General features: G+C 41.5%; 1 protein-coding gene across 1 annotated transcript; it reads left to right on the top strand.

Moving 5' to 3' along the window:
• The first annotated feature begins 887 nt into the window (after window positions 1-887).
• On the top strand, window positions 888-20,634 carry atp6ap1lb (ATPase H+ transporting accessory protein 1 like b). Its single transcript, XM_086070037.1, has 7 exons — window positions 888-1,122; window positions 12,296-12,333; window positions 12,845-12,927; window positions 15,816-16,054; window positions 16,746-16,796; window positions 17,837-18,080; window positions 19,628-20,634. Exons 1-7 carry the CDS (start codon window positions 989-991, stop codon window positions 19,862-19,864), a joined length of 1,026 nt encoding a protein of 341 aa, XP_085926163.1. The 5' UTR covers window positions 888-988; the 3' UTR covers window positions 19,865-20,634.
• Window positions 20,635-27,552: the final 6,918 nt, after the last annotated feature.

Raw genomic sequence — 27,552 nt, 5'->3', positions numbered from 1 at the left:
GAAAGTGTGAGGAAAATAACTTTAGTTTAGAAAAGAAAACTGAGGCTATTGGTCATTTCTGGATATATGTTGTTGATCATATCTGAAAGTTGCATCTCCACAATATAGGTATCATTGTTGATATTATAAATGAGCAAGCACTGCTTTTGTGAGAGGAAAAACGACAGACGGAATCAACGTGACTCACTTGCCATGCATCGATGAGAAAATCTCCCACGATAATAGGTCAAAATATTTGTTATATAACCGCTCTTGATATTCTGCTCATCGGTTATGGAAATGCGAGATACGATGAGATCTTTGCAAACTCATGACAGATGAATTGAAACCGTGGTCTGGGTCACCGGGGGTCGGACCTTCCCTCCTGTCTCGTCCCACTGCTGCTCAGCTGCTGCTGTCATCCATATTTGCAGCCTCAGTGGACAATTTCCTCCGCTGCGGGCTCACAGCAACGCATAGATCAAGTGAATTAATTCTGCTTTTGTGGCAGCACACTGGAGATCTAGGTCATGCAGTCGTGGCTCTGCTTTTTTTCCCCTCTCCTTGTCAACATCTTCCCTTCTCCCTCTGTGAGCTGACCTTGACTTTCACAGGTTTTTGCACGTGTGCGTGGCTTTGTGACGTGAGCGTGACATTGGAGTCGGCAAAGGTATGACGGGATTGTGAAATGCAGCGAGACGCTTCCTATATGTGGGACTGGCCTGCAGCTACCTGTGTATATGCCGGAGGCAGAGTGGATGGTGAGCACAGGAGTGGATGTGGGAGGGTGAGCAGCGTGAAACAAGCTGAGGAGGAGGAGGAGGAGGAGGAGGAGGAGGAGGAGGAGGAGGAGGGTGCAGCGAGGGGACTGTGACGCACGCCGATGCTCTGCGCTCGTCGCTGATTGGCCGCGGCGGGTGCTGCTCACAAGAGCTGGGAACCAGGCGCCGCTCGGAGAGCAGATTATGAAGCGGCGCTCCAGCAGCGGCAGTCTCCTCTCATTGTCTCAATGGCTGCACACGCATTCCTCCTGTGCTCCTTCGCCTTGCTGTCTGCTCTCAGCCGGCCTGCTCTGACTCTGGCCGAGGAAGAGCTGCAGCCGGGACTCACCTACGATGAAGTGCCTGAAATCTTGGACAGAAGGTAAAGACATCCTCCTCTCCATCGCTATGAGCACAAGATGTGTGTGCGTGCGTGTGTGTGTGTTGTGGGGATGTAAGGTTAATTCTTTCCTTTGTATTCCTCCTCATTGTCTTTGCCTCTCCATCTCACCTTGGCGCTGTCATAAATGGTGAAGGTGTTTAGAGAGGGCTGCACTGCAAGCCTTTGTTTGCCTCAGTGTTGGGGACTGCATCAGACGCCACTCATCGATCACAGATGAAGCGCTTGTCCTACGTAGAGTAGTGTTGGTCCCAAACGAGGACACTAAATGAGGCTGGAGAGGGGTTGCGAGGACATACAAAGGGAGGAGAGTGGGACATGGACAGAAGGTAAACAAGGATGGGACAGGGAGGAGAGGATGCATCGGGGGTGGTCTGTTGGAGTCAATTTACTGATGCAGTCATTGAGAGAGAGAAAGCAGGAGGGAGGAGGGGCAGTAGAGGTGGAGGGGGTGACAGAGCGAGAGGGGGGGGGGGGGGGGTGGAGATTGGGGAAGGGAATTGTAGCCAGACATGTCTGCATGTTGCAATCCTGCAGGTCAAATTTGGATCAAACATTCAGGGGCCAATGCAAGAGGCACTTACAACAGTGTTACGAGGTCGAGACTGAGCCGGCAGCTATGGGACACGCTTGCTCACAGTCATCACAGACACAACCAATAGTATTGAACCAAAGCCATGTCAGGCTTTGGAAACTATGTCATGCTTTGTGTGATGGCTTACAACAATTGGGTGGCACAAATTCCTCAAACTGAATGAACACTTGACACGATTACATTCACCAATAAAAGGCCGATATGGACAGATACATCATAAACAAAGGGGCACGACAGGTCAGGTCCTGCTGTACTTGATCTGTAGAGACTTGATCTTTGGAACTGGAGGGTCACGCTCCAAGTCCCCCTGCGGACCAAAAGAAAATTGAAAATACTTGCCGAGAGGCAGGCTTCAAGTTGCTTTTGATAGTGTAGACTGTCACACAGTAAGGAAGCTTTATTTATATAGCACATTATCAACAACAAATGCAAGCAAAGACAACATCAAAGCTATTGGTTCTTAAACTTGTTGGAGGTACCAAACCAACCCCACTAGATTCTTATGTACATTCACCAAATCCTTCTTTATTGAAAAATAAAATGTTTGTTTTTCCAAATTTGAGACCCTATGTTATAGGGTTTATTGGTGAGCAAAATGAACAGGGAGAGTAGCCTTTTCATCAAATCTGGCTCTCGTCACCTTGAAGCAAGTGTTGTGTTCTTGTATCTGCATGCATCTTAAAGAAGTGTTCCTCTAATTTTGCTCGATAGCTCGATTGCAAATGCAGTTCATGCAGTTAGGACACTGACTTTCATTTCTCAACTCAACTTTATTTACAGAGCACTTTACAACAACCAGTGCTGTTTTCTTAAGATGGAACCCAGGGACAGTAGATACAATGAAAACAGCAGAGGCCCCAGAATTGAACCCTGTGGAACACCATATTTTTATAAAATAATAAAAAAATCACATGATGTATCATCACAACAGCCACAAGTTGACTATTGAGCAAACAAATTCACTGCAACATTAACAACATTGTGTCATCACGAATCATATGAGTCAGGTGGGTGACTTGACCACCGCCGAACCCCTGGGGTTTGATCAAACCCCAGGTTAACATCCATTGACCTAAATGCATTTACAAGCACAACAGCAAAATTACTTAAAGAACGAACATTGACAACATTTAAACACGTTAACAGAAGACTTAAGTAAATAAATAAATGTTGGTTTCTAAAATAAGCAAAAGGAAATAAAAAGATTTAAAAATGTTTACAAATACCTTAATCAACGGTATGGGAGAAAAGAGCAATTTAAAACCAAAAAACAAAAACGTGGATTTAAAAGCATTTAGCCTACTCACTAACTTCACCTCTATTGGCAGTTCATTACATTTGCGTTCAGCACAAAGTTAAATGCAGCTTCACCACGTTTGCTTTTACTAATTGACCCGAGTCTGTAGACCTCAGAGCCCCACTGGGTAAAACTTGTGTGGGATGAATTCCCTTTCAATGCTTTATTCGCAATGCGGCTTATTTGCAATCAACTGTTGTGGCTCAGGAGAAACAAGTGTATTGAAAATGAATTTGATGGACGGATGGCCTTAATTTACTAATGTAAAAAAAAAAAAAGTATTTTTTTTGCCCCTATTTTGGGCCTCATAATAATAATGTCCTGATAGTAATAATGATTATCATGATTCCAGAATTGCTCTTTTTGACTGGCTATGAAAAATGACATACATTCTACAGTATTTTCTCATAGTAAAAGCAACAACCGTACAATGCGCACTTAAAGTGCTGTACTGTTGCAACATGGTAAAGAAATTATTTGTTTATGGCATTGCTCGAATAACATCTCCATCTAACTTGTTTTAAACTTTCACAGCCATCTGCTGCATTACTTTCATGTGAAGAGTAGTCTGAAGTTTGATCCCATATGTCCGGGATCAAACATTGTGCATAACCCTAGTAAAGTGACAGCTCCTTGTCGGGTCCCCAAGTTGCAGCATCATTTTCAGCTCTGACACACTCACCACGTTGTTATGTAAGAGCAGCCTTGTGCGCCTCGCTTTTTCTAAAAACTCCCAAATAGCATCTGATTGGCTGAAAGAGAAGCAAGAGAGAAAGTCATGGCATTAAAAGTATAAATATATGCAGATATTGCAGATTAAAGGTGGTAGAACATACAGATGCACATTTTTCAAATATAATTCAGTATGTTAAGAATGACAAAAGTAATAACACATAAAACATTTTATGCAGATTTTGAGCTTTTCTCCGTGTATTTAAAAATTGCTGCTTTTATTTTCTAAACGCAATCCTTAAGTATTACTAAAGAAAGTGTTACTAAACAAAATGTGGCAACATGATGGATAATGTTGGATCCATTGCATTTCTCGGGCATGTTGGAATGTCCTGATTTCTTGAATTACAAGCCAATTATATGACAGCAAATCCCCCAGAAGAAACTGAACATCCAAAGGACTTTTGTGTGACATCTGACCTGCAAATGCAGACTTACTCTCGCATGCCCTTGTTGCTAAGGAGGGCAACAAAGTGGCGTTGCGTCAAGATTAAGTGTTAAACCATATTTTGCTGTCTAGTCAGGTTGTGGGGGGGTGGGAGTGTCAACATGTGCTTAAATATATCCTAGAAATTATCCTTTCAAACACTGGCACACTGACCTAAATAGAGCAACAGATTACATGTGAAAAATCTTGGATTTGCATCAGATCAATCTGTGATTAGTGGAAACATAAGAGTAAAAAAAAGCAACAGCTAATAGTTGAAATAATCTGTCAATCAAATTTATTATTCTATTGATCCAGAAACTAATGACTAATGAATGTCCTGGGTCGTCCCCGGGGCCTCCCGCCTGTGGGACATGCCCGGAACACCTCTCCATGGAGGCGTCCAGGAGACATCCGACCAGATGCCCGAGCCACCTCAACTGGCTCCTCTCCACGCGGAGGAGCAGCGGCTCGACCCTGAGTCCCTCCCGGATGACAGACCCTCCTCTCCAGCGCCCCTGAATAGACCTTACCAGGGAGGCTGAGGAGTGTGATCCCTCTATAGTTGGAGCACACCCTCCGGTCCCCCTTACCACCTTACAGCCACAGCTCCAATCAGCCACCTCGACAATGGAGGCGCAAAACATGGTCCACTCGGACCCGGTACAAGGGAGAAGTTCTGCCGGAGGTGGGCATTGCAATTCTTTCTGACAGGGGGTTCTGCCAGATGTTCCCAGCAAACTTTCATAATACGTTTGGTTTTACCAGGTCTGACCAGCATCTTCCCCCGCAATCAGGTGGTGATCAGTTGACAGCTCCGCCCCTCTCTTCACCCGAGTGTCCAAAACAATGCGGCCTCAAATCCGATGACACGACTACAAAGTCGATCATCGAACTGCGGCCTAGGGTGTCCTGATGCCAAGTGCACATACGGACACCCTTATGTTTGAACATGGTGTTTGTTATGGGCAAGTCCAATAACAGAACACCTCTCGGTTTCTGATCAGGGTTCCTCTCAATCACGCCCCACTGTCATTGCCCACGTGAGCGTTGAAGTCCCCCAGCAGAACGAGGGAGTCCCCAGGGGGAGCGCTCTCCAGCACACCCTCCAAGGACTCCAAAAAGGGTGGGTACTCTGAACGGCTGTTTGGTGCATATGCACAAACAGTCAGGACCCGTTCCCTCACCCGCAGGCGGAGGGAGGCTACCTTCTCGTCTACCGGGGGTAAACCCCAACGTGCAGGCGCCAAGCTGGGGGGGCAATAAGTATGTCCACACCTGCTCTGCGCCAGAGTGGAAGAGAATCCAACCCCTCTCGAGAGGATTGGTACCGGAGCCCAAGCCGTGTGTGGAGGAGAGTCCGACTATATCTAGTTGGAATTTCTCTGCCTCACACACCAGCTCGGGCTCCTTCGCCGCCAGAGAGGTGACATTCCGTGTCCCAAGAGCGAGCTTCTGTAGCCGGGTTGTTGAAAAATACCCGCAATAAATGAAATCCCCAAAGTAGTTAGCGTTATGTTTTACATTTATTATAAATGTTTTAAGGCTCTAAAACCCCTCACCACATAGTTTATACACTTTACTAATCGAGGCGTTTACATGTTCTCACATTTCTCTCTTGTTCAAACATTCTCAATGTTCAAACCTTCATAAAAAAGGTACATTACTGTAAAAAAAAAAAAAAAAAAGCATGCAAAATTGCACTAAAAAATCCACGATACAGCGAGGCCGCGGAAAGTGAACCGCGAAGGAACACTGTACAGAAAAAGAGATTTGATCCAAACTTTCTTCCTGGTATTAAAATAAAAATAAATGAACAATTCAATGATGGAGTGAGGCAGCATTCAGCCCATACCAAGAAATGTTCAACACGGCATTTCAGGTCTTGATTGATCTATTTAAGAGGAGGAAATACTTGTGATTTCATAGTTATTGCCCAGAATTGAACCTCCCATAATGTGGTTCTGCACTTTAGTCATCCATCATTGTTTCATTGAGAGGAAAGATACACCTGTAGCTACAAGACTTTGTTTTATGCCTATATGATGGTTACCTTACCATTATCGCAGATGGATGGAAAACATGTTCAATTTGGTATTCAATTATCCTAACATGCATTTCTATGGAATGTTGAGTTCAAAATTCAACAGAGTGAACATATGCCAACTCCACATAGAGGGCTCAAAGCAGGGACTAAAACCCACTCAGACATGCTAGTCTCATATTCTACCATGTGGCCCCATATAATTTTAGTGCAACTCATATTATGAGTGCTTATATGACACATTCATGTAGTCATTTGCTTTAAAGTAGAGCTGTTAATATGACATAGGTATTAAATTCATTAAATGACCAGTACAGGACTTTCAGCAGGGAGTTGAATCAGACCCGAATCACAAATGAAGACTCTGCATCATCAAATGATGGACAAATGATGCAGAGAACTTGATACTAGCGTGCGTTGTATTGCACCAAATACAGTACTGGCACACAATTGATCATCAGATAGCTGAAAATATTTATGTGCAGTGTTAATGTTCAAACTGTTCATAATTTTACAGTATCTTACAATACACTTTTTAGGGGTAATTCCACTCCTTTTGATAAACTCCTATTCTTATGTTACTTCATTTTCATGTTTTTTACATGGTGGAAAAACGTTAGAGAACCACTGCAATAGATAATTCGTGGATTGTTAAAAATGTAGTCTATGTTTGCCCTCTGGTCGTTATGTGTGTGACAAATGTCAGCTAATTGTCCAGCACTTATGAAGTTTTATGCATGTTTGTACTGTTTCATAAATTGTTGCTCAGACATTGATGGTGCCCAAGTCCCCAAAACACCCATTGCCAAAATTATGTTATGAATTCTGTTTTGGGTTGGATCATGGGGTCATTGTGTAGTTATGATGTTGACGTTGTTGATATGTCTGTTGTGATATTTGCACTTGCTAACGTCCCTTATGATGATGGTGTTTTCAGGTACTATGCAGTTCTATATCCGTTGCGATGATATTTGTAGTTGCTATGCAGTTACTATGTCATGTATGATCATGATGATGTATTTGTCACTCTTATTTCATAGATGCTCTGCAGTTGCTATTTCGCTTACGATGATGATGATGTCTGTTGCAATGCAGTTGCTATGGTACTGTGCAAGCCACTCTGAGGTTGTCTAGTTTTAGGCCTTTTTTTCCTGTCTTAGAATTGTGCATTGTCCTAAGCGAGAGTTACTGAATGACACTTTCATCAGTATGCCGAGGGTCCTTAGCTGAGGTTTCTCTCAGCGCGTCATAAATTCCTGCTCAAATACAAAAAGCAACAACGTGAACGTTTATGTGACAGATATGTTCTCTCGTCCCCCAGAGTCCTTTGTGCTCAAATCATAACATCCTCATGACATCAGGTGGCACATTGGCGGGCGTGTTCAAATTTCAGAGACATATTCAAGAGGGAGTGAGGTGAGCCAAAGGGGTGGTGTCCATTATATAAAAGGGCATGTTCAGCACTTAGGCACCGTGTGACAGGCTCGGCCAATGACGCGGCAGCAGCAGTCCTGGGTTGCTGACCTCGCAAAACTGGCACGAGAACAAACGGCAGGGCTTTAGCTAGCACTTGTGCACTCCTCTGGTCCCTTTTGGCCAGCTGAGGCCTGGCTAGGTGTGACGGATGGAGAGAGCTACGTTTTATTTTGTTTTCGTTCTTCCCTTTTTTTTCCCTTTTCTTTTCCTCTCTGTAGCTGATATTTGACTGAGACGAGCTACTCCAATCTGCAGCTAAGCCATCATCAAGCCCTTGGCTTGGCATGGTTCAGCTTGTTTTTCTTCAAAGTGGGAACCTACAGTACCTGATTAGTGAAGTTAAGGCTGACTTGAAACAAGCAATATTTTGGACTGCATTTCTACACCAGTTTTAGCAACTAGCATTAAATCATCACCGTTCCTAGTCAAAATATAGGGCCTAAATTTGTGATAGTAAGTTCTCATTTTGAATTAATTCAGCAGCAGCTGAAATGCAAGTCAGCCTGGGTTAGCGTGTAAGCATGTTATATTTTAAGCTATCAGTACAGTAAGGTGGCTGTTTTACGATCAGGCACTAGAAATTGGAAATGAGAAAAATATGAGAATAGAAAACTGCCATTATTTTAATGCAATTTTAAGGGAAAACGCTACACGTATTTGTATTGAATTGTGAGTCTACTGCTTAGGGAGTTAATGGCAAACCAGTGAATGTAGGTTGGGGAGAAGAAGCTTTGGGGAGGGAAGGTACATGACATGGCCATGTATGCACTGGCAACGTTTTGCTTGTTTTCCCGTTGAATTGTTGCTTGAAATGGTCAGCTAGCATTCGTACAGTCCAGGATACTCATTAATCTTCGTTAATCTCTTCATTTTGCTTGTGGCCGTTGTCTCTCCGTGGTCAGACTCCAGTCAACCTGGCCTGTGTTCACCACTAATCCTAATCCACCTGGCACCGAACTACATAACATTGCCCAGGTGGGAACTGCACCAGATGGGCGGATACCTGTCCCAGACCGCTGAGACTCTTACACGAATACATTTGGCACCCTGCGATACTGTTTGCAGTTCTTTCAGATGGACAGCCTTGGTTTGGAAATTTTTGCAAAAACATACTTGAAATCTCCTAAACGCTTGTGGAAAATGAGTCATGGTCAGATGTTAGGCGAAAAACAAAACACAACAAAAAAACACCCTACCTCGTGCTTTGGGGCTGATTTTCCTCAGATGGAATTGGGGCCTTTGTCAAGGAAATGTTCTAAATAGCAGTAAAAAAAAAGGAAAAAGTACTATTGTTATGCAAAGAAAATTAATACAAGTGTTGTCATCAAATCACACGCTATGTAGCAAATTAAATCATCAAGCCCAATCCTGTTTATCTGCTCTATAGGTAAATTCTAACACTCCCTATCCGTGAAGCACAACACTGAATAGTCAACTGTGTCTGAGTCATTGTGCTCAGCACTTGGATGCAAGAGCCAGGAAAAAAACAACAACCTTTGGGCAAAACCCACCAACTATAAAATGAAATGAAATGAAAAAACATCTCACTGACGTCAAAAGATTTTCTTCTCCATGAATGTGGCCAAAACTACATCATTTAGCAGAATTTAAAAAAGACAAAAAAACAAATGGATGTCACATATATTTAATTTTCCAAGAGCGCACCAGGCAAATGGTAATTGGTAAATGGACTAAGCTTATATCGCTCTGTCTATTAGTGTAAAAATCACCATATGAGACAAAACTAAGGCTGTAGCAAACAATTATTGTATAATATTTTTTTTTGTATCATTTGTTTTAATAATTGAATAATTGTATAAACATAATTTAAAAAATGCAATTATCAAACTCAATTAACACTTTTTTGGACCATAACATGTCAGAAAATAGGCAAGAATGTTGATCATTGTTCTTCCAAAGCAATGGTGTAGTCCAGGGTATACACGGGTATATGGAGTATACCCACTTCTTTTTCAGTCAGTATTGAGTAAACCCACTTCTAAATCCGCCCAGATACACCCTGATCAGTCCTTCACTATTTTTGTTCATTGTTCACTAAATATTGTGATTTATTTTATGACATATAATTTGGCTGCTTGTGTTACCAAATTGTTCTGAACAAGTCATGATAATTTTATTATTGTGAGCAAGTACAAATGCCAGATTTTTAATTCTTACATGTCACCATTTCTAAAAGAGGACGTTTTACTGGACTACTTAAAAAAAAATAAAAAATAGTGAAAATTGATAGTATACCCACTTCTCCAGGGACCATGACACAACTGTTCCAAAGTAAAATCAGACATTTGCAAATGTCTTATTTGGTCAACTACAAAGATAATCCATCTTTTTCCATGGAGGGCTACAGAAATTTTTGGATATTTACTTCTGTAAGGCTGAAATTCCAAACATTTGGAAACATTTTATGTAAAATGAGATCTCTAAGTGATTAATGGATATAAAAAAAACTGTTGTTGATAAATTTGCTGATTGATTTGTTGTCGATTTTACAATTAATTGTTGCACCTCTAGATAAAGCTAAACATGATAATACTCTTTGACATCAGGTGACCATGACTGACTTTTCAGTGCTTGAACTCGTTATGAATATTTATTCCAACATGCGTTGATTCCAGCAATGTCTCTCATTTGATCCCACAGCGTTTATGCACAACTATGGTTTCTTAATTACTGTCATTCGGTGAGCTGAATAAACATTTCAACTGATAAAGAAGTGTTGCTGACACGTCCTGCTACCTGCGAAAGGTCTTTAAGAGGTCAATTATCACCAAGCTAATGTGTGGGGATTAGCGAGCGTCCTTGATGATCACCTACAGACCAGCAAAGACCACAGAGTTCAAGCAAAGCATATAGACAAGAAGACCGAGCCCATCCAGTGCCGCCCAGTAAGCCAATTTCCTCTGTGTGACGTCTTTGATTGGACCGTTAAAAGGAACAGGATTAGCTTGACTGAGGCAGTGTAGGACTGCCTGAGAGCAGCTGCTGGCTTGGGACACACACGTGAAGGAAACGCATTTCTGCTATGCCCCCGCAGCAATATATGGGTCAGTACCACATCAGTAATTAGCAGTCCACCAGAGACTCAAATGCTTCCATGCAAAGCAATATTGACTTTCCGAAAGAAAGGGTCATATGTCATAATCTGAGTTTATATGTACAGAAAACATAAAATGGTCTTGCGATGTTGTCAACGTGTTTGATCATTACCACAAATCACTTTATTACAATACTTAGACATTTCTTTGTTTGCCCAGCTACTTTATATGACTGAGATTCCTGCTAAAACACGTAAACATTATGGACAAGCATGTGCTCAGACATTAATGGGGGCAAGTCTAAAAAAGCGTACCCGCTGCCAAAATTATGTTATGACTGTGCTTTGGGTTGGATCGTGGGGTCATTGTGTTGTTATGATGTTGAAATTATCAGTTACTATGCAGTTGCTATACCTGTTTTGATATTTGTAGTTGTCGTGCAGTTGCTATATCCCATATGATGATGATCATTATGGTGATGATCAGTTACTATGCATTTGCTATATCTGTTGTGATATTTGTAGTTGCCATGCAGTTGCTATGTCCTTTATGATGATGTATTTGCCACTCTTATTTTGTCTAGTCACTCTTATTTCACTCCCTTAGGATAATTATGTTGGCAGTTACTATGCAGTTACGATGTCCATTGTGATGCTATTTGTAGTTGCTATGGAGTTTATATGTCCCTAATGATGATGATGTATTTGCCTAGTCATTCTTAATTTGTAATCGCTATGCAGTTGCTATGACCCTTTGAAAGCGCTACATAAGTAAAGATAACTTAAGATGATGATGTTGTCAGTTGCTATGGTACTGTTTTAGCTACTCTTTTTTGTCTAGTCACTCTTATTTAATTCCCTTAGGATGATGATGTTGGCATGCAGTTACCATGTCCATTGTGATGATATTTGTAGTTGCTATGGAGTTATGTCCCTGGTGATGATGATGATGATGACGATGTATTTGCCTAGTCATTCTTAATTTGTGGTTGCGATGCAGTTGCTATGTCCCTTTGAAAGCGCTACATAAGTAAAGATAACTTATGATGATGATGTTGTCAGTTGCTATGGTACTGTTTTAACCACTCTTTGTTTGTCTAGTCACACTTATTCTGTTACATAGGCCTTTTTTCTGTCATATAAAGTTGTGAATTGCCCTAGCGAGTTACTGAATGACATTTTTGTCAGTACTCAGTGTTTTCTCCAATCCAGCCCTACAGTGGATTTAAAAAGTCTACACACCCATGTGTGCACTGCAGAGCAGCTATTGCCACAATAATACAAATAAAGTACTCATCTGATATCCAGGCACTTTTGTGGGAACTTGATGACAGAGTGGGTATATTTTATTCTTATAGAAATTGATTACAAGACATTGCTCCAGGGTAAAATGGCTGGTGCTGGAGCACAACTACGGGGGCTATCTGTGCACATGCCTGATTACAGAATATCATTTTAAATTAATATTTATTGTGTCATTTCTTGCCGTGCGCTCAGAATCTCATGTTGTCTTGTCTTTTTCTCCACAGCAGAGAGAACCCCAAACAAGCCACAAGAGTCACATCAAGTAAGTGAGTGACAAACATGGCGTGATGGACGGCCTGATTCAATCAAGCCGGCCATGCTGACAAATGCATTTGGCTCCTAACACACATCTTTGCTTCACTGTCTGTAATGCAAACCGAAGTGGGATGCATGTTATTTTATGCACCCCAAATCTGGTGGATGCGTGTTTATATTTAGATGGCTTAACAAAAAGACAGATAAACACTGCTCCAATTTAGATGATCTAGTGATGCAACCAAATGTGGATGTTTGTAAATAATGGTGTTGCTTAAAAAAACAACAACGCTGATGAGTCACAGGGATGACGCAAAACAACTGGAAATAGAGAGGAGCTTGAACACGGAGGTGTAGGCAGGATCTATTTGTGCATCTGTGTCAGTCGCATGCGTGTGTGTTTGTGAGAAAGGGGGCTGAACTGAACTTTTATGATTACGTTGCAATCTGCACAGCAGCGTTGGGATCAGCTTAATGTGTATGCTGATGTAACCTTTCCCTGCCAAATGTGTTTTCAGGTCAGGATGGAGAATATGGCTTAGGAAGTGAAGAGGTTTTTTTGACGCCTGAAGATGAAAACCCACTCCGGAGAATCCTGCAGGTACACACCCACACCATTTGTGCCTCTCGCTTGCTGGCTCTCTGCTGTTTTGTCTTCATCTGTGCGGCCACGTCTTGGTATGTGCATGAAAACCAAACGAAGCACTCTGCCCACTGTGCGTGACCTTGGATGTGAGAATATTCCTTGGTGTCACATTCACCAGACGAACGTCTTTGTGTGCCACACACGCACACACAGCACCATTCTGAATGACGCATCTGTGTGGCCCTATGCTACTGATGCCGCGCTTAAATCTGTTTTATATAGATTAAAGGATGCTGTGGAGCTCCTTTTTCTTTTCAAATCATGCATTCACAAAGGTGACTATTCCAGGCATGAAAAACAATATGGACCATATGACTATCCTTCGTGACCCTGTAATTCATAAATGATGACAGAAAAGTCGCAGTAAATATCTTGTACAAGAGTGCTGGATTAGCACAAATGCCTTCCAATGTGATGTAGGCTCAGAGCAAAGAGATTAAAACGATGGAGGAGATCCTGGTGTATAGGCTGCTGCACTGTACATCATGTTTTTCTCAGTGAATCCTCACAGCACACATCTGCTCCTGACTGACTCATATCCAACTCTAATTGGAACACTCTCACTTTGCGGTTATAGTGAAGCATCTGTTGAAATCAAATTAGACCCTAATTATAACAGTCAATTAATTACAAACTTTTTAGAGCTAGGGCGACAATTATTAAACTCTCAAAGGATTAATTGAACTTAATGGCAATGTCAATTGTAATGTAACAAAAATGACCAGTTTTTATTAATTCAATCAACTAGTTTAAGTACTAGTCTACCAATTTTCTCCAATTGGGTAAAAGTTGTATTAGTATTGTGCTTGTTCAGTCCACGAATGTTTCAGTTACTGTCGCCCTCTAGTGGATAAAGTGTAGTGGGACAGCATTTCTGCTCGTCATTCACAAGGGCTAACAATATTGTACGAGGCATAATGCGTTGCATTTTTGTATTTTATTGTATTTATTTATTTATTTTTTGAAGCTCAGCATAATTTCTTTCATTTGGAAAATCTCCCCAAAGAATACAGTTTAAATCATGAATGAAATGTATTTCTCCATTTTAAATAAATAAATAAATAAATAAAATGAAAATAAGAACCATGAGTCAGTCAACTTTTCATGCTTTCCACACAGTGGAAAAGTATTCCTGATGCATACTAAACCAAGCAGAGGCCTTATGAAGAAGCTTCTTGCCAATGTGTCACTCTTTTTGTCCATTTTACACCACTACTTTGCAAAAATAAAAGCTAGCAAATAGCTAATTAGATATTAAGTCACAGAGGATGACCAACCAGCCAGGACAAAACTAAACAGAGTTTCAGTTACCGTTCCGTTCCGTCTTCAATTCCGCTTATCCGGGGTCGGATCGCGGGGGCAGCAGCTTTAGCAGGGAAGCCCAGACTTCCCTCTCCCCAGCCACTTCAGCCAGCTCCTCCGACGGGATCCCAAGGCGTTCCCAGGCCAGCCGAGAGACGAAGTCTCTCCAGCATGTCCTGGGTCGTCCCCGGGGCTTCCCGCCGGTAGGACATGCCCGGAACACCTCCCCAGGGAGGCGTCCAAGAGGCATCCGAACCAGATGCCCGAGCCACCTCAACTGGTTCCTCTCAACACGGAGGAGTAGCGGCTCGACGCTGAGTCCCTCCCGGATGACCGAGCTTCTCACCCTATCTCTAAGGGAGAGCCCGGCTACCCTGCGGAGGAAACTCATTTCGGCCGCTTGTATCCGGGATCTTGTTCTTTCGGTCACGACCCACAGCTCGTGACCATAGTTGAGGGCAGGAACATAGATCGACCGGTAAATCGAGAGCTTTGCCTTTCGGCTCAGCTCCTTCTTCACCTCAATGGACCGATACACCGATCCGCCTGTCGATCTCCCGCTCTAACCTACCCTCACTCGTGAACAAGACCCCAAGATACTTGAACTCCTCCACTTGGGGCAGGATCTCATCCCCGACCCGGAGAGGGCTCTCCACCCTTTTTTCCGACTGAGGACCATGGTCTCTGATCTTCATCCCAACCGCTTCACACTCGGCTGCGAACCGCTCCAGCGAGAGCTGGAGATCACGGCTTGAAGAAGCCAACAGCACCACATCATCTGCAAAAAGCAGAGATGCAATGTTGAGGCCACCAAACCGGACCCCCTCAACGCTTCGGCTACGCCTAGAAATTCTGTCCATAAAAGTTATGAACCGAATCGGTGATAAAGGGCAACCTTGGCGGAGTCCAACCCTCACAGGAAAGAAATTCGACTTACTGCCGGCAATGCGGACCCAACTCTGACATCGGTCGTACCGGGACCGAATAGCCCGTATCAGGGGGCTCGGTACCCCATACTCCCAAAGCAACCCCCACAGGACTCCCCGAGGGACACGTTCAAACGGTCAGAAGGCGAGTTTCAGTTGCTATGATTAATTTCTGACTGATATGACTCGTATTCTAGCATGACCAAATTCATCTAATAACATGTCAGAACAGTATATCTGTTTAATATGAATGTATGCAAATGGCTAAAGATGGGTTTTCTAGTGGAACTTGGCTTGTTCTGACCAACCAATCAGAGGATGGAAAACTAATGGTCATTGTTGGCCACCTGACCCTGCAAGTGGGATTCAAATTCTGATTGAATGAAATGAAACAAAAAACACTGCCCTTGCCGATTCAGTCGAAGTTACATTGGCTAGCACAACTGACTCTAAAGGCCCTGCAGATTACATTGACATGGTAGCACGTAGATGTCAAAACTCTGACAAAAAAAAAAAAAAGGAAAATAAAATTCAACGTATACCTAACGGGGCAGCCAAGACAAACACTATGAAATGAGTGTCTTCTAAGGCATTATTTCTTCTTTCTTCACCCAGCCTTTCACTTGGCATCATGCAGGGATGTCTCACAGCAAGCGGAAGCTACTGCAGTCGCTTATGGGCCCGTACGGCCCCTTGAGTGTGTCCTACAATGGGAAGACCTGCATTTTGTTCAAGGCAAAGCGCCTGGCCATCCGCTACAGGAATCACACCTTCATTGATCTAACTGAGAAAGTGTTCAGTGCCAACTCACCTGTGGACACCAAAGGCTCAGTCTGCACCAAGGAGAAGGCCACGTAAGTAGCCACAACTTGTGGCATTTCTTTTTTTGTTTTTATCTGCAAATAAGCACATAAGGACCTTGTTAGCACACGTTGTTAAATAAATACATTATCAGCCTGTAACAGTTTCTTGGTAAAGAATAATTATTTTTTACTCTTGCACTGCTGCTCCGTTCAACGGGGGGAAGAAATGCCTAATGTGGTTAAAGGTTACTTTTAACTAGATTAAAAATATATATTTTGTTGTCGCTATATGCGTACAATGAGATTAAAATCAACTCCTTCTCCAGTGCAAACAAGTGTATAAAATAAAATGCAACAAAGGATGAATAAAAATGCATGAAGATAAAGAATCGAAATGTTGGCTTAATAGTATTGCACAATATATGGATATTGCACAGTGTTTTATTTTTATTTTATTTTATTTTATTTTTTTATTTTTATTTTTATTTTTTTGCACAGTGTTTTAAACGGATTGGATGTTGCACAGAAAGTGGATAAAGGAAGCAGGGTTTAAGGTCAGGGGTTAATCTGTGGGGTCAGTGCGTGTGTGTGAGTTTAAGATGGATCATGGGTGGGGAATTTTTTTTACCCGTTTCATCCTTGCGATGACACACCTGTAGCGCCTCCCTGAGGTGAGAGCTTTCCTTGATAATGTTGTTTGACTACAAAACTGAATTGACATTTGATTGTTGTTCTTCTACAGGCTTTCATTAAAGTTTGGTGATGTGGAAGACTTGCGAGGTCTAGTAATCAGGTACACTTTTTATTCTTTTTATTAAACTTTTTCTCCCTTGAAGTGAATTTATCATTCTGACGTTAAAAATGACAACAATTGTAAATACAACAAATACTATATATATATATATATATATATATATATATATATATATATATATATATATATACAGAGAGAGAGAGAGAGAGAATGCTATTTTTTTCCTCACACTTTTTGACGTGCTACTACTTCCACATTTTTCGACCGATTCTCACCATTGTAATTTCAATGTGTTGCAAAAAATCACACCAGATGTGCTTCTACTTTCCTCATTCCAAATATTCAGTTATACCACATTTCCATGCTTTTTTTCCATCCAAAAATTCCTTATTCATTTCCAGAGGGATGCTCAACAATTCACTCCCATACCTAAATGTTGAGCTCAATCAATTCACCTTGGGATCAATTTTAAATATTTCCCCAATTCCCACATAGCAAAAATTCCACATTTTTCACCAACAATATTCCTTACTCATTTCCGAGGTTGGGGGTTCAAGTTGTTGGGGCTTGTATCGTTCCGATTCAAAATGTTCACCTTACTCAATCACCTTGGCGTTCAATTTGATATATTTCACCCAATCAAAAATCTTTCCACATACCCGTTATTCTAAATTTTTTACCCCAAAATTATCCATTCAGTTCCAATGGCACAATAAGCAATGTTCAAGCTTGGGTGAGTTTAAGTCTATCCCAGAGAGGTGGGATTCACCTAGATCAGCAGTCAATCTCAGGGCATATACAGTACAATATAGACAAATACACAGTACACTCAAACTCATATTCACAGCTATGGATGACTTTTGAGTCTCCAGTGAACCCACTGTACTGAGAGAACTTACAAACTCTACACAGGAAGGCTTGAGTCCAAATTCCATGGCATTGCCATTAATGTAGCATGTTTCCTACTAATAACTTCAAATGGCGTCACATGAGCCTAGCAGAATCCAAAACAAAACTATGTTGTTCCTTTCCCTGAGTTGAGTTTCTGAAATATATCTTAAGTATGCCTTCTTCCTCAGGCTTCAAATGTCAAACACCTTCTACGAGGCAGCAGGTCAAAACTGGTTCACCCTGGACAGTGTGCACATCCACTACAACTGGACTCAGGAGGCCACGTTCAACGCCAGCGAGGTTTACGCTCCCGCCACGTCGTCCTACCACTGCCAACACGTCAGCAGTCTGCACAAATATGACACTCTACTGGTGCCCAGCTCCCACACGGACACGTCCGCCAACTGGCACATCACTTTCACCGATTTCCAGGTACAGTCTCATAAGGGTGCGCAGGTGTTGTCATCACAGGCTTCCACCAGTGTCTGCCAGTGATAACAATTAGTTTCTCACCTGCCGTACTTAGTAAAGCGGGGACTGGTCTCGCCGATCCTGGTAGCAATACTTGTGTTGAGAAAAGTTAAATAAGAGAAGCTTTTTCAAATGACAGGAAAGTCAGCATTTTTTTCTTTTCACTGCAAAAACAAACAAACAACATTTTTACAAAAATAATTCTGGCAACCACAGCTGCCAGATTTTTTTTGTAAAAAATACAGGGTTTAAAAAAAATTGTCCTTAAGAGCCTGCAGACAAAAAAGTGTTATTCAAACACTCTTACAATCTAATTTTGACTGTATCAATGTTATTTTTTATTTTTTTTGCAGTTTATCTTTGTTTAAATGACAGTAATTTGTAAATTCTCCCAAAAAAGTGATCTTTTCAACATTTTCATACTGTCAAATCAACAGTTGTGTTTGGTTCAGAGTTTTACAACATATTAAAGTAAATTACACAATACTTCATTGGTTTGTATTTAAAGTTTTTTTTATGTTACAATTTTACAGAAATTCACTGTTAATTCTTCATACGTTTTTACAGTGTGCTTCTACCAGTTTGATATGCGCTTTATAAGTATCAAATTTGTATAAATTAATATGAAATAATTTACACTAATGCAAATGTGATTTAAAGCGAATGGCATAAAAAAAATGACATTTGATAAAGGTTACAGGTTTCTTAGAACAACACACACACACACACAACACATTGAGCTATTCTTAGAAAAGGCCCATGGGCTACTCAAGTGCATGGTCCTTAGGTGCTACCTGGTGCCCATGGGCACCATGTTGGTGGCACCTGATCTACACTATTTCACAAAAGTGAGTACACCCTTCGAATTTCTTTAGATATTTAATTGTATCTTTTCATGGAACAACACTGAAGAAATGACACTTCATTTCATAATCAGCGTACAGCTTATATAGCGGTGTACATTTATTGTCCCCTTAAAATAACTCAGCTAAACCAATGGCAACAAAAGTGAGTCCACCCTGAAGTGAAAATTCCCAGTGTCAATATTTTGAGGGAATAAATGTGTACTGTTATATAAGCTGTACATCGTCATTTCTTCAGTGTTGTCCCATGAAAAGATAAAATGTAATTATCTCCAGAAATGTGAGGTGTTGATATATGGTATTGTATTGTAGATTTGTGTAACTATCAATTGGAATAAATCAGCATTGTGAGTTTTAAGACTTTTCATGGCCTGGCCTCGTTAATATCAGAAATAGTCATATTTCAAGAGGATTTTTTTTCCCCATCCCATTTTGTACTTTGGTGCATGTCCGTGTTTGCCAGCCATTTCCTTTAGTGTGCCATCAGTCTGTTTTAGCGTATGCTTGGCAGTCTGTTGGCCTGTCTGTACTCAGTGTGCTCGGCCATCTGCTAGGCCGTCTCAACCTGCGCGTGCTAAACCCAGTAAGAGCCACTTGTCCTTTTTTCATTCAGCCTGATCTCATCTTTTCCGACTTCTCGTTCAGATCCAAGCCTTCAACGTACAGTCGGACAAGTTTGCGTCGGCCAGCGACTGCGCCACTTTCCTGACGCCGGCCATCCTCATGGGTTTGGTGACGTCTCTCATCCTGCTGCTGGTCCTGGCCTACGCCCTGCACATGGTGGTCCACCTCAAGCACATCGACCGCTATGAGGAGCACAAGGCAACCGTCTACTTTCCCCGGAGTCCAGAGGCTGAACTGCCGGACAAAAACAGCCTGTGAGGAAAAGAGGACAGGGGACAGAGAGAGGAAAAGCAAAGCTGCGTCAGAAAGCAAGTCATGGAAAAAGTATCCTCCACAGAGTATTTCTCTAACAAAATGCCTGTTCACATGAAAACCTTGTAAATCACTTGTAAGTAAATGCAGGATACTCTTTCCTCGTTGACTTGTATCTTGGCATCCATTATGTGGATGCTCAAGCCTCTCCTGGGCCTACAGTTCATGATCCAAATGTCCAAAGGTCAAGGGACAGTCCTGGGGCCCTGAGGGGCAACAAGCGGCCTTTACCCCAGCCAGCCATGCTGTCACTGATACAGCTAACATCAGATGCTCTCGATCAAATGTAAGTAGTACATGGGGTCACTCACAAGTGTCATATTCCAAGCTTCCGCCGCTCATCATCTTTCCAGCTTTCTCCAAGCTATCCTTTGTCCTACTGCTGCAACAACTATATGCTTCAAACGACCAGTTTTCGCACTGGGATAGTCGTGTTAGCTGCATGCCATAAAGAGCTGGTCAATCTGAGCTAGTGCAGTGTTTCCTGCTAATCAGAACGTGTTGCATGAAGCGCAGTTTAAAATAAGCAAAGTGAGGCACAACGCAAAAAGGAGATTGAAAAGCTTCCGAAAGCAAGGAAACTCATGGTCTAGCATCTGGCTGGAGTGAATGGCCCCCTACAGAGCATTCGATGTCTCTCGCCTCGTCCCTAAACAAGACTGCTGCTTGGGATTTAACTGTGAAATGGCCTTTTACGGACCAGACGGGCAAAGACAACGGGGGGGGGGGGGGGGGGGGGGGGGGGGGGGTTCTACAAACTAGCACAACATTGGTTAGCAGCAAAAGCTCTAACCAGAAGACTTTGAAAACTACCCAAGGAACAATGATGCAAAAGACGGCCCGTCTGAGGGCGACGCAAGAGTGCATCTCTCCGGTGAAATGGCTCTCTTGAGAGTCGATTTTGGACAAGGGAGGTAATGGATCCTCCAGCCAAGACACTGGGTGTGGCTGCCAAAGTGAAGCTTCAAAGGTGTTGCCATAAAATATGGTAAGTGAGATATTGTGAAAAAGAGCTATTCGTTTCAGCTATGTACAAAACAAATACATGTACAGAAGTGTCATTCTGCGGAGGTCATTTTGTTTTGTTTTCTTTTTGTCTTTTTTTTATATACGATGTAATCATGAAAAACTGACAATGATGCTCATACTCATTAGGATAAACAAGTTGCAGGTACATCTGGATCTCTTCACAGCTGTTGACTTCAAATATAAGAAGCATAATTAAAAGACGTGCAACGGGATGAGGGTTAGTGAGGTGACCCCCCCCCCCCCCCCTCAAATTTGTTTTAAGTCAGGGTCTGATGAAGTCAAGTCAAGTCCATCTAACTGTAGTATGCCGTCCAGAAAGTGGGATTTAGATGCCATTATTATGCCAGAAGCAACACTAGCAGCAGTAACAGCATCACTAAGTCATTACCACTGATTAAAATAATAATAATAAAGAGTCCGCATGACAATAAGTAGATATCTTAACATTCGATATGGCAGTTCTGTCAATCTGTAGCAGTGTCAAATGTGTTCTTTGGTCATAAGTGTATCCTACAAACAATGAAATGGGTGCGGGTAGTTTGTCCAAGGACCAACTGATTGAACAATAAATGATATTTAAAGGAAAATGTGTGCTGTGTTGATATGTGGATGTGCACTGCTAATATTACGATTGACTCATTTACATATATTATATTTATGCCTTAACATTTTACCAATATAAAACTGAGATTACACATTACTTGTACTTGTATTCAATTGTCACTTATAAATGGCAAAAACTTTAAAATATATTTTGGTCTTTCATTTGACTAACCCTACATGAAAAACTGAACTGTAATTTCATAGCATAACCAGTAGAGGTCAGAATAGTGTGGTTTCTCTCGCTCTCTCGCTCTCTCGCTCTCTCGCTCTCGCTCTCTCTCATATTTAAGATTTCTCGTACCATATGTAAATAAATTGTAATTGATCATGAGGTGTTTAACTCATAATTAGCGTTCAAATTAATTTTTAATAAGCAACCATCTGATTACAGATGGTGTAATATTACATTAAATCCTCTAGATGTCAGTATTTTATTGTCTATGAGTCTTCTGATTACGCCAGGGCTAATGTGTGCAATATGTTGATTTGATTTGTAACATGATTGTTAAAAATATTTAACAAGAAATGAAAGTCAACAAATATCACAGGAAGACTACAAATGATTCATCAGTACTTCTGGACAGAGATTCTTTATGATGACCTCAAAACATCAATTAGTGAGTCATGTGTTGTGTTTAATGTTAATTTCTCCCAGTGCATAACTTTGGCATGAGGATGTTTGGAGCGCTCAAAGCTGCCAATTGTGGACTTTTTGGCCTGAGCAGAGACAGATAGGCCCGCCTGCTTTATATGTAAAGCTGCCAGTCAGAAAGCAGAGGCCTGCTGGGTTCTTCACACAACTGCTTTGTTGAAGCCAAGCTGGGATGGGGAGGCGCTAAATAAGCTGCTTTGCATTGTGGGAGCTGAAGAGATCAGGAGGAGGGTTTGTCGGGTTCAACCTTCGCAGCAATCTCATCTTTTTCATTTTATCACATTTCAATATTAAGAAGAAAAACATCTTCCTCTCGTCCAAGATAACGTCATTCACACTGACTGCTGTTATTCCGCCAATCACTGTTTTCCCCCAATGGCACTCTTTCATGTCTGTTGACTTGGTGATTCAACTTTTAATTGGACCTTGCAGTCAAGACAATCACAGACTCAGAATTTCCGGCCCCCTGTCAGCATCGCCAGCATGGAGGGCCTAATTTTAGCCCTCAGGCATGTTATTATTGCAAATGAGGTGCTAATCAACAAGCCTGTGGGCAGCGGCGAATATAAATTCCGTGGATGGATCATCATGGTGTTCCACATATGCTGCACCACACCCAGAATATAAATATATTTTTTGTAGAATAAAGTTCTGAATGAAACACTTGACAAATTCCTCTTCTGACCTAATCAGATGGAAATGGAAGGCAGGAAAGCAATGAAGCAAAAATAATGAGGGGGAAAAGCGAAGGTTTATTACGGGAAAGTGTTGAATACGAAATATAACTGGAAATCATTTGTGCAGAATAGGAAGTGATTTGGAATACAAAATAATAATACAGAGAGTTAATGTACTGTCTGTTTGTTATTGCTTCCCATAATGACAACACACCTCTCCTGTAGTAGTAGTTTCTTTCAGCCAACTGCAATTCTATTAGTTTTTTATTTCACATATTCGTTTGGAGATGGAATATTTGGTTTTATTATTATTTTTATTTTTTTTGCGTTGTTTTTTTTTTGCTGTTGACCTCTTCTTACATCATGTCCTGTCTAGACAGGAAAGCAGGTAAACAGGAAAAGTCACTCGTCCTTTTCAACACATCACCCCTTGGATCTTCTCCATGTAAGTCTTTTTTTATGTAAATATTCAAGTAATGCAGTGGGCTGTAGGCAGCTTTGATTATACTGCATTTTATGGAAGATGACTTCCCCAAAAATGTCTTCTTTCTACACTACAGTAGCTGACGGTGTTTTGAAGTTTTGCACTTAAATCCTTACAAAATAGCGACATCTGGTGGACTTTGCAATCAATGCAACCGTTCTGTCAAACAGAAATGCTCCGTTGAAATAGTTTTCCTGTCTGCAAAATTACAACGTTGTTGTATGTTTAATATTTTTTTGTATGGTAATAAAATACAGTCTAAATGTGTTAATTGATAAGCCTCTGGGAAGCAAGACATTACATTATAGATGGCATGAGGAAAGCATATGGACTACTGCTGAGGCCACAGTAGGCATTCAACTCTTCTTCTTTACTGTTTGTGTTCATGACATTACTTTTTAAACTTTGCTTTCCCACGAAAATTGAAGAAAGTGCCATTACTACTGTGCATGTCTATTAAAGTTCAAGTAGGTGCAGGCATGATGAAGTAAGTCAAATGTGAGATCTATTACTAATTGAAATGCCTTGAAATATTACATCAGAATCAAGAATTCTAGTTCATAATTTGCTCCTGTTAGGTCCGTTGAAGCTGCCAACTGTGCTTTAGGCAAGCCTTGCATATATTCTTGGGTGAAATGAACATCCTGTGGGATTTGACTACGTTTATCATCAAGCTAGTCAGGCTGCAGGTGTCCTCTGCTGAGTCACGTCTGCTTGCAAACCAGCGTGAGCGTGGTGTAAACATTTTGCCTCTTTTTTTAAATGATGACGAAAGTGTTCTGCCGCTGAATATGTAACCACAAGGACCAACGTGTAAGGTTAAAAGTTCAACAGTCATATGTTACATTTCACCTGGTGTCTTACGTTTAGGCCTATGTCCTGTATGCTAAAACCCATAAGCAGCAACAGCTGCAGCTACATTCTTCTAAATAATTCACGTGTGTATGTTCATTTCATACTCTTAAATTGTTTTTAGAGAGTGCACTTTTTTTGTGTTAGCATATTTTCCGTTCCGTTCCGTCTTCAATTCCGCTTATCCGGGGTCGGGTCGCGGGGGCAGCAGCTTTAGCAGGGAAGCCCAGACTTCCCTCTCCCCAGCCACTTCAGCCAGCTCCTCCGATGGGATCCCAAGGCGTTCCCAGGCCAGCCGTGTGACGTAGTCTCTCCAGCGTGTCCTGGGTCGTCCCCGGGGCCTCCTGCCGGTAGGACATGCCCGGAACACCTCCCCAGGGAGGCGCCCAGGAGGCATCCGAACCAGATGCCCGAGCCACCTCAACTGGTTCCTCTCAACGTGGAGGAGTAGCGGCTCGACGCTGAGTCCCTCCCGAATGACCGAGCTTCTCACCCTATCTCTAAGGGAGAGCCCGGCTACCCTGCGGAGGAAACTCATTTCGGCCGCTTGTATCCGGGATCTCGTTCTTTCGGTCACGACCCACAGCTCGTGACCATAGGTGAGGACAGGAACGTAGTTCGACAGGTAAATCGAGAGCTTTGCCTCTCGGCTCAGCTCCTTCTTCACCACAACGGACCGATACAGCGTCCGCATCACTGCAGACGCGGCACCGATCCGTCTGTCGATGTGTTAGCATATGTGAGAGAATATTTTGTCACTCCAATATGTGTTGTGAGTCGTGACTGAGCAAGATTTTATGACTTGACTTAGAACCATGACATGACAAACGTGACTTTACTTGGGACTTGCTTGAGACTTGAAAGCATCTTTTCATCACTATTCATATTGACAGCCACTATGGAGGATAATTTTTGCCCAAAAGATTCAATTAACCTTCGTTGTCAATAAACCACTTGAAGCCACGGACATCCTTGGTGTTTGGCCAAGATCAGAGTTCAAATGCTTCGTTCGAAGGACATGATCCAACCGGGAGCAAAGCCCAATAAATGTTCCCCTGATGGATTTCATAAGCAAGTGACATTGAGGAAACTATTGACACCGTTGTGTAAGAATGACCAGTAATCTCTGTCCAATAACTCTGATGAACAAAACAACATGCCTAAAAATTATTTTGTTCTATAAATTGATTTTCTGCAACATGGTTTGACTCGAACGAATGAAAAGCTGTGTATGTGCACACATGGATCAGCACATCAAGTTCTATCAGGCCATCGTTTCCCTGTGGATCTTTGTTTCATCCAAGTTGACCTTGATGCTAATGAGCAGCTGGGAAAAAAACGAAGAGCACAACAGAAGTCAAAGTGGTAGCAGAAAAAGGAGGAACATTATAGACATGCTGTTCTTATATAAATGCACTCACTGGCCTTTTTATTGGCATTATAACCAGAAAATGACCCTTGTCGGAAGATACTAATTGAACTGAGTTTTTCAAGATCTAAGCCGATTTATTTATTTTTTTGCTTTGACTTGAGAGCACACATTTAACATAAAAGTGCTGTATGTCACAACAAGCAGCAGTTTGGCAGATGTGGGACAATTGAAAAAAAAAGTGTTTTAAAGAATTTTACTATCAATCTAAACATAAAACAAAGGGAAATACGCTTGTTTTTAAAACAAGATTTGCTTTACATAAATCAGTTTAACTTATTCACTGCCATTGACAGCTATGGAAGTCAAAAATTCATTAGAACTATTTCTTAGTTTCACATTTTTTTCCACTTTTGTTAACGAGTATGAAAACCTATAATTTTTTTTATTGTACGTTTAGAACAGATATAAAATTTGTGATCAATCGTGAGTTAACTAGTGAAGTCATGTGATTAATTACAATAAAAAAATTGAGTCGCCTGACGCCCCTTAATTAAAAAGAAAAGAAAAGATGATTAAAAATTAGGGGCGTCAGACGATTATTATTTTTTATTGTAATTAATCGCATGACTTCAATAATTAACTCATGATTAATCGCACATTTTATATCTGTTCTAAATGTACAATACTTTTTTTTTTAGGTTTTCATACTCTTGTTAACAAAAGCAGAAAAAAATGTGAAAACTAATAGAAATAGTATTAACATAAAATTTTTGACGTCAATGGCAGTAAAATAGTTAATTTAATGCCAAAAAAACTGCAAAACAGCACAGGCGGGCTAGCGGATCGCATCAGTATTGCAGTGTTAAAAACCTTAAGGCAAACAGCTAATAAAGTACAATATTATAGAGTGCTATTTTTCTTATGAAAACTTTCTCTTTGTAAGGTTAGAACAGATTAAGGCTATTTATGTTCATTTCAATGGGGAAGGGTAATTTCAAATTCAAATTGCATCATGGGAAAAATGTGAAACCTTAACGGACATGAGACAGGACAGGCATTTTGAGAGAAATGCAAAGAGACAATTTGAATACAGAACAACCAATTTTTCTCAAAAGCAGTCATCTTCCACTTTTATGAAACTGGTGTCCTACAATATAATATAATAGAGTAATATAATGTTATAATTAGCAGCATAAAAAACAGTTTATAAGTGCAAATAATGGTTTTAAACAAAAATTTGAGCCAACAGCATGGTCAAGGAATGCATTAAATTCATATCTCAAGGTGCCCATGTATTTGCCCTGAGGTTAAAACAATTCAAAAGGAGTTTATGATGCCGTAAGTTTATCATATTGTGCAAGAGTGTAACATCTATCTGAGCTCCACCAACTATGTGTGGAAAAACGTTCATCCATCATCCCCTTGCACTTTGTGTGAAAGATAGGGCACCAAAGTGCAGACATACAGTAAATTATTGGGTGCTGCTGATCCCTTCACAGAGCATTGCCGGAATATTTGCAGCTCCAAGAGAAATGCGAGCTGTCACATGGGACGTGTCGCCCGAAGGCCTCTCATCATCTTTCACCAGCCATATGCTCACACATTGCCAGTGCCACGTCGCTCGAAAGGGGCACTTGGATGCAACAGAAATGTCACGTCATCGGCCTTCTACCAAGAAGCTGGACAAAGCCAAACACCCCCCTTCCCACAACCCCTTCCTTTTGTATGCCCCCCCCCCCGCCCCCCATCAGCACTTTGCCAGTAATTTGCTTCAGTGAACTGGCCATATAGTGCATGACTTGATGTGACGTGAAAGCTAAAGGACATCTATTAAAGCCCTGTAATAACGCTAGTGTGTGTGCGTGTGTGCGTAGGGGTGTGTTTATAGGGGGGGTGGGGGTGTGTGCTTGGGTCAGAAGTATGGCGTAATTCAACAGCAGCATCCTCTGTAGCCAATCCTCAGAT

This window comes from Leptonotus elevatus, chromosome 2 (genome assembly GCF_054856555.1).
Source record: "Leptonotus elevatus isolate MCC_2025b chromosome 2, RoL_Lele_1.0, whole genome shotgun sequence".
Taxonomy (NCBI): Eukaryota; Metazoa; Chordata; class Actinopteri; order Syngnathiformes; family Syngnathidae; genus Leptonotus; species Leptonotus elevatus.
Note: the sequence above shows the minus strand (reverse complement) of the source record. Positions and strands in the feature narration are given on the sequence as shown.